Genomic DNA, 14808 nt, shown 5'->3' with positions numbered 1-14808 from the left:
CTCTCTGGTCACAAAAGATGCAGATCTCCACCTAGTTCCAACTCTGGCAGGAAGGATCCGCTTGTACTGGTCTCTACACACGGTCCCACTCCTCTGGAACACACAGTGAAGTCCTCTGTGTGCAGCTCCACAGCTGTCAGGAGAATCTCAGCTAATATAGCCTCTTGCTGCTACAGTCTTTTACTGTTATCTCTCAGCAGTCCATCTCTCCCTGTTATCTCAGCAAGGCCCCTAGCAACGGGAAAAACTTCTTAACTCTCTTAGCCTTTGGCCAGCACAACTCAGGTTCCTGTTTAGTTACAGTGGCCTCTGGTGGCCGGAGGGAAACATGACAGTCTGCATAGATATAAGTGCTGGAAATGCTGCTGGTTGATTCAGGGCTGCCTCTTATATATACACAGGCTTTACAATCTGACCTTACCAACTGGGCACCACCTGGCATAGTGGTCCTGTTAAAATACATGGATGATGGGGGGCGTGGCTAGCTATGCAGGAGTGAGGACGTGCACGCTGCGAGCTCCTCCACAGCACCGGAATTAATCCTTCGCCAGCGACCCTCTAATGATGGGAAAGATTGCCAAGAAGACCAGGGCCCGCTCTGTGGCCCCCCTGACATCCTCACAGGGGGATATTCCCAGGCTCTTCGCCAGGCAGCCTGCAGCGCCGGGTCCAGACATGGCTGTGCGCTCTGAGCGCTTTCAAGATGGCGCCGACGGCCCGGACGAAATCCCGCTCGTACCTGCAGCAACGGAGGTTGGACCGAGGGAGCGCTTGCCGGATCGGCGGAGAGCCCGCTCCGCATCTGTGCCGGCGTTGAGCGACAGCCCCGACCTGCTCCAGGAGCCTTGTGTCCCGACAGCAGACGACGAACCGGAGCCGCACGAAGTTTCCATGAAGTCTCCCTGCTGCCCGATGCTTCAGGTCAGTGAGGAGGAGTTCCCCCCACTACAGAGGGCTCCTCAGTCATCCCCTCACCCAGCCGCCCGGGGCCATGAAGCGCTCACCCTTCCTGCGGCCTTAACATCCCCAGGAGTGGGATCTCCCTCTGGGTCCCCCTGGTCGGGCGCCCCTGCCAGCTCTCTGGGGCTTTCTTCGCCACAAGGGGACATTTCACACTGGGGGCAGCCTGGAATGGCTACAAAGATGACCCCGAAATCACCGCAGGCTGTGGCCTCTTCCCCAGGCGCGCAGCGGGAGTCTCCTTCACCTCGGTCTCCAGAGCCGTCCTTAGCAAACTCCCCACGCTGGTCCACGGGCTCGTCCTGGGATGGATCCCATCCACGTTGTGATGGCGCTGCTGCGTCAGGCACGCAGTCTCTGGTCGTCCCTGCAGCACCGACCCTTTGGGGCTCACAACCATTACCCCAGAGATCTGTATCTGGTGCTTCTGTATCTGAGGAGGACTCTCGGCCACCTACCATGGCAGACCTGATGCGCTCGCTGCCCACCAAAGCAGACCTCTCTAGTTTTGCAGCCAACATTTTACAAGAATGTAAGAGAGAATTTACTCAAGTTCGCTCTGAGATGGCCTTGATTGATACAAAGGTGGACACTGTTCAGCAGGAGCATGATTCCCTATCTGCGGATGTGCAGGTATTGAAGGATAAACTACAATCTCATGATGCGCAACTGCACGCCCTGCAATATCACTTAGACAACGTCGAAAATAGGAGTCGTCGCAACAATATTCGGATCAGAGGCCTCCCTGAGTCAATCACACATTCGGCGCTCCTCCCCACCATTGTGAAAATCTTCAATGACCTCCTGGGACGTCCGCCAAGCTCCAACATTGAAATTGATAGGGCCCACAGGGCACTGAGACCTCCTAATCCTGACCCCTCAAAGCCAAGGGATGTCATCTGCAGAGTCCACTTTTACGCAATAAAGGATCAGATTCTGCTCAAGGCCCGACAGATGTCGTCTCTGTCCTATGACGGCGTCCCCTTTATCTTGCTACAGGACTTATCTCGCTATACCCTGGCCCAGCGAGCTGCTTTGCGCCCGCTTTTGCACCTCCTCAAGGAGCGCAGTATTCCCTATCGTTGGGGCTTCCCTTTTGCACTACTTGCGGGTCCCAAGGACCAAGTTGTAACCCTGCGAGACCCTACAGATCTACCTCATTTTCTGCAGCAACTGGACTTACCGCCGGTTGATCTGGGGCCATGGCCTTCTCTTCTCCCACCTGCCTCTGAGTCGATGGGACGACAACGTCCACCGCCTGCTGAAAAAGTGGCCAGTTCTGCTACTCCGACCTCAAGAGGAAAACGCCAGAAGGGTCTGAGCTACTCTAGCCGCAGATCCTCGCCTCGCTCTGTTACCTGAGGGACTCTCTCCTTGACCTGGTCGGGTCTACCGACGCTTTAGCTTGTTCACTGTTGCTTACTAGCTTATGGTTGTCTTTCTCATCCTCTCCAAGTGTCTTTACGCTCCTACCTTGCTGGTGCCTATAAGTTACTATGTGCATCTCCCGGTGTTGTGGGGGGTTAGCTCTTGTCTGGCTGACACTTTTTCCCCCAAATACGCAGAGACCTTCCCTTGGGGTGCCTGCCCCAAGTGACAGCCTCTTTAGACCTTAGGGTCGCCTTCACCTTCCCTTTTCAGGGTTTATTTCTGTTTGTTCACTTTTAACTGTTTTTTTTTTCCCCTTTTGTTTTTTGTCGGTCGTCTTCCCGTTCCTCCCTTGTGTTTCACCTCCCTTACCCCTTTCCCCCACAGCAATGGGGTCACTGAAGATTGCGTCATTCAATGCGAAGGGCCTCAACACCCCAGAGAAAAGAGCCCAGGTACTCCACCACTTTCATCGCCAAAAGGTACATGTCGTTTGTTTCCAGGAAACGCACTTTAAGGAAGGGAGTGCCCCAAATATACGACATCGACACTACACAACCTGGCACTTTGCAAATAATGCGGTCAATAAGACTAAAGGAGTCGCCATAGCGATCCACAAGTCTCTGCCTCATCAAGTGCTGGGGTGTACTGCCGACTCAGATGCCCGATATCTAGCCCTTACATTGCTTATTGGAGGCCGGGAACTAACCTTTCTGAATGTATATGCCCCGAATCAAAATCAAGCCCCCTTTATCGTAAACCTTATTAATAACATCATACCGCTGCTCCGGGGGACGGTTATCTTGTGTGGTGACCTTAATGTGACGCTTGACCCGACCCTAGACAACTCAACTGGACGTGCTTCCCTTACATACTCCACCATTAAAAAAGTTAAGCGGGCACTGCTCCAATTACAGCTGCGAGACGCTTGGCGGATCCAACACCCGGCTGATAAGGATTACACTTTCTATTCTGCCCCCCATGGTTCATACAGTCGTATTGACCATATCCTTATTCAGCAACCAGCCCTTTCCTGGCTTGACTCCACACAAATAGGGAGTATTCTCTGGTCCGATCACGCGCCCGTATACTGCTCCCTGAAATTGCCTTTCCTCACTAAACAGGAATGGTCGTGGCGATTAAATGAGAGTCTCCTTCTTGATGCGGGATGTGCTGCTGACCTCACTAGTAGTATTACTAACTTCGTGTCAGACCACAAGGAGGACTCCACCCCATTGCCAATCCAGTGGGAGGCCTTGAAGTGCGTTCTTCGAGGTGTGCTCATTAAACATGGCTCCCGTCTCAAGAAGGAGAAAGCCCACTCACTTAAGCTCGCTTTACAAAAGGTCACTTCTCTGGAGCTTGCCCACAAGCGGGCGCTTACCCTGCAAACCCTTCACGATCTCCAGAATGCACGTATGGAGGCCAGGCGCCTTTTAGACATATCCTATAAGCGTATGGTTCAAATTTGTAGGAGTAAATTTTACGAATACGGGAACAAAAGTGGGCGTATGTTGGCAAGGGCTCTTAGGGGACGAGTGGCAGCCTCTCACATTCCCGCTATCAAAAACACCCAGGACCGTTTGGTTCATACAACCACCGATATTGCGGCTACTTTCCACTCCTTCTATTCAAAACTTTATAATCTGCCCCAAGCACCCCCTCAAGTGGAGGGTGGGTCTCCTGGCTCACCTCTGTTACTTCCCAAACTCTCTGCGCTTGACTCGGCCACCTTGGAGGCCCCATTCTCAGAGACTGAGCTCCACGCGGTACTCAAGTCGCTCCCGAGTGGCAAGAGCCCGGGTCCTGATGGGTTTACGGCCAGGTTCTATAGGGCCTTCTCTTCCAATCTCTCCCCTATTATGCTTCAGGTCTTCAATGGGGTGTCTCCTGGGCTCCCCTTCCCGGCGCAGACCATGGAGGCGCATATTACGGTCATCCCGAAGCCAGGAAAGGACCCGCACTTGTGTGCTAGCTATCGCCCTATCTCTCTTTTAAACGTTGATCTTAAGATCTTCGCCAAATTAATGGCGAACAGGCTAAATTCTTATCTGCCTTCCCTGGTTTGCACTGATCAAGTAGGATTCATGCCGGGGAGGGAAGCCCGGGACAACACTCTTAAAACCCTGGACATCATCCACTATGCTAGATCTAAAAAGGTCCCTCTGATGGTGCTCTCCCTTGATGCAGAAAAGGCCTTTGATCGGATTTCCTGGCGCGCCATCCGTGAGACTCTCTTGCATATAGGCCTGGGCCCGATATTCATGTCCAGGATCCTGACACTATACCAACACCTCACCGCTAGAGTCAAGGTGAATGGTACCCTCTCCCCCTCCTTTCCAATTCACAATGGGACACGGCAGGGATGTCCGCTGTCCCCCTTACTATACGTCCTGGTCATGGAACACCTGCTGGCCTCCATACGTGCCAATCCAGATATAACGGGGATAAAGATAGGATCACAGGAGTATAAGTGTGCGGCATTTGCTGACGATCTCCTTCTTTACATTACCAACCCACGCATCTCTCTGCCATCTTTGCTGCGGGAGATATCTAATTTTAGTGCTTGGTCCAATTTTAAAATTAATATGTCTAAATCAGAGGCCCTAGATGTTACTTTGCCAAAAGACCTGACCCCTGCTCTTAAGGCCTCTTTTCCCTTTGCTTGGCCACCTAGAGGCATAACATATTTGGGGATTAAAGTGACGGCAGATCTCTCACGACTTCACAAATTGAACTTTACACCTCTACTCCTCCAGTTCCAAAAAGACTTAGATGGATGGCTTAAGCGAGACTTCTCTTGGTTTGGTAGGATTAGTATAATAAAGATGACCCTCTTGACAAAACGACTGTATCTTTTGCAGACTATTCCCCTACACATTCCGTCTACTTTCTGGTCCCAGCTCCGTAGATGTTTCACGCAATTCGTATGGGCTCCTGGCCGACCACGGATTAAATGGGAAGTAATGACTCGCACTAAGGAAAAAGGAGGGGTGGGTCTCCCTGACTGTCGACTATACTACCATTCTGCAGCCTATGCCCGACTGCTTGATCTGACGCGAACTGATAGTACTAAGGCGTGGGTACGAATTGCGAACGACACCTCAGCGCGTTCGATATCATCCCTCCCATGGCTAGTAGGCTCCCCGCGCCCAACGTTATCGCAATTGTCCTTCTCTGCCCATAATACATTTGTAACTTTGGCATCCATCGGTCGCCCTACCTCGCTGATAGATCCCAAAGGCCCCCTGGTACCAGTCACTGATCACCCTAGATTCCCTCCAGGGCACTCGCCTAAACACTTTCTTCAGGGTACGAGATCCCGACCGATCAGGTTCTACCATGTAGTCTCTGGTCCCGCTCTTAAGCCCTTGTCCCAGATTTTAGAGACCTCACTGACTCGTAATTCCTTAGAATACCTGCAGCTTCAACACTTCTATGCCTCTTTAAGTAGAACTCACACGCTGGGCAGAAAGCTCACTGAGTTTGAGCGGATGTGTGTTTCTTCATCAGAGACCCCACACCCCGTATCCGTGGTATATAAGCTACTGATACAACAGCGGTCCTCGTGCCTTCCTCCATATTGTCAAGCCTGGGAGCGGGACTTGGGGAATCAGTATACCCCAGCCCAGTGGAACAGATGCTTCCTTCTAGCACACAAATCCACGATCTCTGCCAAAGCTCAGGAAACGAGTTTCAAAATTATTTCCAGATGGTACAGAGTACCGGCATTGCTCCACAAATGGTTCCCGACGGTGTCGGACCGGTGCTGGAGATGCCTCAAGGAGGAAGGCACGATGATCCACATTTGGTGGAACTGCAGTGGCCTACGGCCTTTCTGGGACTTCGTTCACAGAACGATTAAGGAGGTCACAGGTGTCCCCATTCAGAATTCCCTGGAAGCCCTCTTGCTGTTCGACAGTGTCCTAAATGTTCCAGCATATAAGAAGTCCCTCTTAAAGTACATGGTTCAGGCGGCGAAGGCGGTGATTCCTAGACACTGGAAAAACGTCTCTCCTCCCTCGCCTGAGGAGTGGTTCGATGAAATCGCTCTGTACCAGAGGCTGGAAGACCTCATTAGTGTTACGCCTGTAGACGTCGCGCGATATGTGATGATATGGGGCCCTTGGGAAACCTTTCGCTCTTCAACCGCATTTCGTGATGCGCAAACTTGATTGCCTCATCAGGGAATGTACCCTCCCCCCATCCTTTCCTCCCTACCGTCCCCTTGTCTGATGTCGTGTCGGTCTATTTGTTCTTAGAATTCACTAACCCATCTAGTTGTGTTTGATTTATGCTTATTCATGACTAGTACTGTGTAATGATGAGTCTGTATCCCCATTACGACTCTGTAGACATCATACTTGAATTGTTCACACTGTTTGAATACGTACGTACCTGTACTTTGGTTGTACCAAAAAAACTTCAATAAAAACGAAATGAAGTGAAAATACATGGATGATTTGCTCCTATGTGCTGAAGACAATTAAATTTGCTATGAAGCAACTACCGTATTTTCCGGCGTATAAGACGACACCCAACTTTTTCAGTTAAAATATAGGATTTCGGCTATACTCACCGTATAAGACTACCCCTCCAACGCTATTTACTTTGCCATCAAGATCTGCAGGTAATTGTTTTGCAATTTTCGTCTTTTGCCTCAGTACCATATTATGCCTTTCCAAGAATCTAGTACACCAGGATACAGTGGCCTTAAATCTGTTGCTGTGATCTGGGTTAGATTTGGCCCACTGAAGTGCAAACAAACGTATTTTATTTTGCGTCACTACATAACAGTTTTGGCGATGCTCATTCACCATGTCTGCTACATGTTTTTCGAGTTCTGGCGACTGTGGGGTGCCTCTTCTTAATGCCACTTACCCTTTGGCATACTCTGTAATGCTTTCTAATTTGGTTTCCAGTCTAGAACCATCTATTGTCTTGCAGCAGTGCAGTTGTTATGGTCCACAACTTTAAGTTTGAAACTGGCTTCATATTTCTTTCTTTTTGCTGATAGAGCCATGATGGGGTCTTGACTGTTAGCTATTTGTATACTGTACTAGCGCTGTACTGTATGAACCAGTACAGATACTGGTGCTGTACTGTATTCACCACCACATGTATCTGCTCCCCAGAAAGACTGGGGAGCAGATACATGTGACCACAGATAAGATGCACACCAAACTTAATTAGAGATCCGCCGTTCCAACATTAGAATTGGCTGAAGTGCAGATGCTCCTGCTTTCCCCTGCCTTCCCTCAGAATCGCCAATCCAACCCAGTATACAACAACCAGCCAATCACGGCAAGTGATGTACCGGTATTTTCTGTGCACACTGCATACAAAGCCTGCTTGAATTGGGTGGGTCAGCTCTCCCTGCCCAGCCCTCCCTGTGTTCAAGACGATCCGAGTGGTAGTACGCAATGTGATACTTCCAGCATGAGAAAACCACTGAGAGCAGGGAGAGGGGGCTGCTTCAGGAGCGGCTGGTTGGTTCCACTCTGGATATGCTGTGGTCACACAGCATGAGGTAGGGATAGCTGAACCACTCCCACCTCACATGTCAGCGCAAGAGGCGGAGCTCAAGGCACTCACTAAGGCGTGGAAATTGGCCAAGGGGAAGAAGGTGAACATCTACACGGACTCAAGGTATGCTTTTGGTATTGCACATGACTATGGACCCATATGGCAGGCTAGAGACTTTCCAGCATCAGCAGGCCAGCCAATTAAAAATAAATAACCTGTACTCGAACTGGTGAACTCTGTTATTAACAGAGGAGGTTGCTATAATTAAATTAAAGGCTCATACAATATGTACCACGGTGGAAGCAAAACACAATGATCAAACAGACAAAGCAGTCAAACAAGCTGCACTCCAGCCACTAAATTCTGATGCCACCCCGGAGAGAGCCTTGAGACCTGAGGACATTTCAGTAAGTACATTTCAAAAAATGCTGGAACAAGCCGCTCCTGAGGAAAAATAACCTGATGAACATGAAATTTGGAGAAAAAAGAACAAAATTTGTCTACCACGCCCTATATACCCAGCTATGGCTCAGGAGGCCCGCGGCCCACTCATCTATCAAAAAGTGCCATGGTAAGTGTGGTTAATGCAGGGTGGATTGCTCCAGGATTTTCTACAGGATGTATGGTCTGTGCATTGAGAAATCCCGGTCAAGTGGTGAAGACTCCAAGCAAGCACACCCCCAGGCCACTTTACCCATTCCAGAGACTGAAGATAGACTGTATATAACTGCCTGAGATAGGAGTATATGAATTTGTCCTTGTGTGTATTGATCTCTTTTCAGGGTGGCCGGAAGCCTTCCCAGTAGCAAAGGCAAATACAAAGAACACAGCAAAGAAGCTGGTCAGTGAACTGGTAAGCAGGTATGATGTCCCTTAAGTTATTGAATCAGACAGGATTGTCCCCATTTGAGATTCTGTTTGGAGTCCCCAGATTAGGATTGTATTTTCTACAACAGTTGCAAATGAACAATGATAGCCTAACAAGCTACATGCGGGCCCTCACATAGAGGCTTGAGCACACCTATAAACAAGTGTTTGCTACCCTTCTAGCCTTCCAACCAGGAGACAGGGTGGTGATAAAAAGACATGTGAGGAAAGGCCTGGATCCCATATGTGATCTTTATGATGTCTTTTCCAAGTCCTGTTGACTACTCATACAGCAGTAAAGATTGAAGGAAAGCCCAATTAATTACACACTTCTCACTGCAAGAAAGTTCTGACGCTTAAGGATGAGGATCCTCCTGCTGATGGCTGCCCTAATCCTGGAAACAACAGCACTGTACCAACAACTGAAGGATGATTGGGACAATGCACTTATCCGACACCACCAAGTGCTGTTTAGAGGACTCAATGACACTGATATTAAAATTAAAGACTGTTGGATCTGTACTCACAGTCCTATGAGTTCAAGAACTATGAACTATGCCTTATCTGGCAATCCATTTGACTTTTAAAGAACTTATTCATATGTCTTGTTGGCAGTTTGTCTCACAAAGAAGACCTGGGCCTGATGATCAAAAGTATAACTCCACTGCAGTTCCTCTCCCCATAGCAGTGTGGTTGGAAGCTCCCTGGTGGCAAGACAAAAAAATGCAAGTAGTGTTGATTATAATAGTAGTATATGCTGTGATTAAGCTTATTTTTATGTGCACCAACAGGTTCTGTATCAAAAGGAGAAACTAACAGGATTATTGAGCGGTCTTGGGAACTGCATCAATACCTGGGAGGGAATCTGGCCTCCGGTTGACAGTTGGGCTTATCCCAACTGAAGTACCTCTGGGTTCCAAGATATCTCAAAATGGGGGAAGTGTGAGGGATGATTTTGTATAAGTATTTCCTCCATCTTGAGCTAACATGTGGAAAATTACTGAGGCAGCTTAAGGATGTGGGGAGTTTACCAAATGTTCTAGCTACAAGGCCAAGGTAGCTCCCTTATCAGAGTTTGACGTTCAAGAAAGTTATGTTTTGTTTTCTGAGTTTCGGTATGTACTGCTGGAGAATGATAACTTTGAGACAAGATGCTGCAGAAACGTTTTCATTATTAGAATTTTGTTGCAGAAATATTGCCTTATATGAATAACCAATCAAATTGTTAGTTTCTTTTTCCAACCCCTTGGCAATGTGCCAGATTTGTCTATGATTATCTGTAGAGTTATAAAGATGTATGCTTGTGTGGAATAAAGGAGAGAGAATCTGATTCAGCAGTGTGCCTGTGTCAGCTCTCTAAGCACTCATAAAGACACTTCAATTGGGAACCCGACAATCACAGAGGTAGGGATATTATTGGGCAAGTAATGAGCAATGCCTGGTTTCCTCTAGACATGACACTTAAAACTGAAGCATGTTTCTTCAGACCAGGGAATCTTGTTTTCCACAGTCCAAGGGTCATGTGTTTTTTACTGAGGAGATGCATTTTTTGGGAAACTCTGCCATAAAGCACAAATTGGAAGGAAGGCTGCAGTGATGGTTGACCTTCTAGAAGTTTCCTGATTCTGCACACAGGAGCTTTGGAGCACGGCCAGAGGGATCATAGGGTTCTTGGTCACCTTTTACCAATGCCCTTTTCCCCTGATTACACAGTTTGGTAGGGTGGTCAGTTCTAGGAAGAATCCTGATTGTTCCAAACTTATGAAGGCTATGGTTCTCTTGGGAACTTTTGGTGCAACAGAATTTTTATGTACCCTTCTCCAGATCTGTGTCTCCACAACATAATGTCTCTGGGCTCTACAGGCAGTTCTATACTTCTCATGGCTTGGTTTTTGCTCTGATATGCATTGTCCAATAAGACACCTCTTATAGACAGAAGCGTATCTTTCCAAATCATGTCCAGTCAACTCAATTTACCACAGCTGGAATCTAATCAAGGCTTAGAAACATCTCAAAGAGAAATAGGAGGGCCCCAGAGCGAAATTTTAAGTGCCACAGCAAAGGGCCTGAATTCTCAAGTTCATACAAAATTTAAAATATTCCTTCTGAATACATTTGCAAACATTTCTAAAATTCTGTATTCACTTTCTCATTAAGGGGGACTGAGTGTAGATCAATGGGAGAAAAACAGTGTTTCTCCCATTGTCCCATTGTTTTTTATTTGTTTTTTAGCACAAGGCCACAACCTAACAAATGTACAAAAAATCTGAAGACTCTTTGAACTGTAATTTAGGATTAAAGTCAAGCCAGTACCATATTCGTAGACAGCTGTTTTGGAGTGATTGTCCCTCATCAGTACAGAGCACGCACTACACAAATAACATGACAGCAGAAAAAACTGTTCCAGCATTTGAAGATCAGATTTTTCGTGACACAACTACCAAAGTGAGAAAGATTCTGTGGAGAGGCAATCCACAAAAGGCTGCTGGCCCTGATATCATCTCAGACAGGGTGCTTAGGAAGTGCAAAAAACAACTGACGGAAGTCCTCACAGACATCTTTGACATCTCCCTAAGTAGCATTTTGGTGCCAACGTGCCTCAAGGCTACCACCATTGTGGCTGTGTCTGGTGTCTAGCCTCAATGACTACCACTCTGTAGCACTAACATCTACAGTCATGAAATGTTTTGAGAAGCTAGTCTTGTAGCACTTAAAGTGTCTGCTGCTCTCTTCTCTGGACCCCCTGCAATTCGCATACTGCCCAAACCGCTTCACGGACGATGCTATCTCCACTGCCTTACACTTGGCTCTCACAGAACTAGAAAAAACGGAAACATACGTCTGGATGTTATTCATAGACTTCATTGTTCCACGGAAGCTGGGGGGACTAGGCCTGAACAACACCATCTGCAACTGGCTTCTAGACTTTCTAACAGGAATGTCCCAAACTGTCCGAGTTGGAAGAAACACCTCTAGGTCTGTTATGCTGAGCAAAGGAGCACCCCAGAGCTGCATGCTCAGCCCACTGCTGTTCACCCTGCTAACACATGACTGCACAACAATACATGGCTCAAGTTCACAGACGACATGACTGTGGTGGGTCTCATCAGAAACAATAACAGTAAAAATATAGGGGTGAGGTAGAGCACTAACAAACTGGTGCAAGGAAAAACAATCTAGTTCTGAATACAAGTTGCCACTGAACATAAATGAAAATGGAGTCAGTGGGTTTGACTCCTGGCATCTGGTCTGAGGTGTGACTTTATTTAGGGTGTAATCTTGGGTTCAATGTCTCCCCCGCCTCATATGTTTTACTTATGTGGTGTTAAAGAAAAAGCCTGACAACAGTGAGTATGACTGAATTCAGCACTGTTATCCCTAGTATTCTACTCAGCCTCTAATCATGTTACATAGGGTTAGTTAGTAGACAGAGGACAAGCCATGGTTGCCAGAACTTGCCACCTAGTTGAGAAAAATGCAACAGTGGCATTTGGATGCTGGAAAAGTGTGACAGCAGCAGACATTCAGCAGTATTCAGCTCAGGACAACAACTCCACTGAGTATCTTAAAATTTTAAATTATGGGGCATGTAACGAAATCTGAGGTGAATAGACACATAGACCGACAGATAGATAGATCTCATATTCTCCTAAACTTACATTATCAATAGCTAATTGTATAGCAGTGGCCAATTGATCTATTAAGCAAATGCCAATGGTGCCTCTAGATGCCAGCCCGTCTGAAGCCTAGGTAAAAAACCCACATGCTCAGAGGAAGCCCCCATTTAGCACAGACCTGCTCATTAAAAACCATTTGGGCATCCTAATGAAGACCTGGGAGGAAGATTATTAAAATGCACAGCCACCCTAGACATGTTGGCTGCTAGACCAGTGGGTGGTCTAACCCATTCATTAGATAAATGAAATAATATCAGAAGCCATAACTCTGACATCATGGCGCCCACAGCCTCAGAACCCTAATAATTGTGTTCAGCCTGACATGGGCTTCTGGCAGAGTCTATGCAAGCCATACTGGACAGGAGGCATTTCCCTGTATTCAGGATCTGGCCTTCTGGAATTCATAACTCAATCACATTTGGTGTCTGTATGACCGGGACAAAGCAACTCAGATTATGGGATCATACCTGTACCCGCAGTCCCTGTCATACAGCGAGGAATCGCCGTGATTCATTTTGCCACCTCAGTCAGTCTTCTGGGAAGGTGGGGCAGAAACCTGAATAATATCAGACGTCCCAGAAGGCCAGACCAAAAGTAGGGAGGTTCCCTCACAGCCCGCCCCTCAGCTGAGGAGGGATAAAAATGGGTGTTTGGGAACAGGTAATTGTCAGCCATTTTGGGGATCCACATCGTTTGGAGTGACTGCCCATATCTTCAGCTGTCCCCACAGACGTAATATAACTGCTGCATCTCATTAAGCCAATATTCTGCATTTTATCCCTTTTACTTTATCGGTTCACTGCATTGTTATTGTATGTATATTTTTAGCTTTTATCTGAGACTTTCTTTTGTAATGCACTGCACTATTGTGTATTAAATTTAAAAATTGATGTCCCTTCCTTGTGGTCTTATAGAACTTGCTCTTTCAGAGGGATTATGTTATCAGTAGTGTTTCAGAGGTTTGAGGTCCATATAGATGTGTTACTGTGTTAAATTTGGGTTGCGAGAATATCTGAGTATAGGCCCCTATTGCCTTATAGTATAAGTGGTGGCAGCTATTGTGATAGAAAATATTGGGGTGTTAGAATCTAGGGGAGTAAGTTAACATAATTCCGTCATCTAGAATAGGTGGGTGGGAATTTCTGTGGTAACTTGATGAGCTCACTAGTATAATTCACCCCAGTGACGTGACCTATTGAGTAGAGATTGTGACAGGGAACCCCACTAGATTTTATGATCAAGGGCCTCCGCCAAGCTTAATACAGCCCTGTTGAGGTACATTGGATTTACATGCGAACAAATAGAAGAAGATGTCCAACCATATTTTAGCAATAACATAAAACCACGTATTTGCAATATACCTTCATTGTTCTCTAGTTTTTGAATAATATGATCATAATGGTTTCGAAGTCCAGCAAAAGAAAAGTTGCAGTCTTGGTACTGTGACATTGGAGGTTGGCGTCTGATAAACCACTTGTTACCAAACTGAGCCAAGTACTCTATGGATTGTCCACCACTCATGGAAGAACATTCAGCATGCTTGAACAATGAAAGTCTCCTAGCAACCTAAAGAAAAAAAAATTACAACTATGTAACTATGCATTTTGATTTGCACAGAATTGCAGTTACAGTTGCACACAATATATTATTGGTTCACTGCTGCTGAACTCAGTATATATACTGTAGACACACAGGTGCACCTCAAATTAGAAATTAATTGAAAAGTTTATTTAATTAATTCAATTCAAATATACCATATAGATGCATTACACACAGAGTGATCTATTTCAAACATTTATTTTTATGTTAATGAATACAGCTTACAGCTAATGAAAACCCAAACATCATTCTTTTAGAAAAAATGTAAAAAAAATTATTAATACAGAAATGTTGGCTTATTGAAAAATCTGATTAGTATATGCACTTAATACTTATTTGGGGCTCCTTTTGCATGAATTACTGAATCAATGCAGTGTGGCATGCAGGCGATCAGCCTGTGGCACTGCTGAGGTATTATGGAGGCCTAGGTTGCTTTGATAGTGGCCTTCTGCTCGTCTGCATTGTTGGGTCTGGTGTTTCATCTCTCTCTTGACAATAACCCACAGATTCTCTATGGGGCTTTTGTTGGGCAAGTTTTCTGGTGTTAGGCCTGGGCCTTCTGCCATACCTCCCACTGTCTCACCTTTTATATTCCCAGCATTTCCTGCCTCACTGCCTGTTGCTGTTTGCTGTCTCCACCAGATTTGGAAGGCACGTACCTGCCAGACACGTCCTTCAGCCATGCTGCCTCTGTGCCTCATCCCATGCTGGCGTTCCGTAGGGGCGTTCCTGTCTCCCAGCATGGCCCATAGGCGAGGTTACAAGGTGAAATAGCAGCTTCCTCTTCCAGGAGGTTGCCTGACAGTTGAGT

At 46.8% G+C, this 14808-nt stretch overlaps 1 protein-coding gene across 1 annotated transcript in view; it reads right to left on the bottom strand.

Annotated features, from left to right (window-relative positions):
• The window catches only part of OSGEPL1 (O-sialoglycoprotein endopeptidase like 1), a 505200-nt gene that overhangs the window by 317273 nt on the left and 173119 nt on the right, over positions 1-14808 (bottom strand). The window contains exon 4 of the mRNA XM_044302718.1: positions 13760-13964. Coding sequence (XP_044158653.1) covers positions 13760-13964 — 205 coding nt within the window. The remainder of the gene's footprint in view (positions 1-13759; positions 13965-14808) is intronic.

This window comes from Bufo gargarizans, chromosome 8 (genome assembly GCF_014858855.1).
Source record: "Bufo gargarizans isolate SCDJY-AF-19 chromosome 8, ASM1485885v1, whole genome shotgun sequence".
In the NCBI taxonomy this organism is placed as follows: domain Eukaryota; kingdom Metazoa; phylum Chordata; class Amphibia; order Anura; family Bufonidae; genus Bufo; species Bufo gargarizans.
Note: the sequence above shows the minus strand (reverse complement) of the source record. Positions and strands in the feature narration are given on the sequence as shown.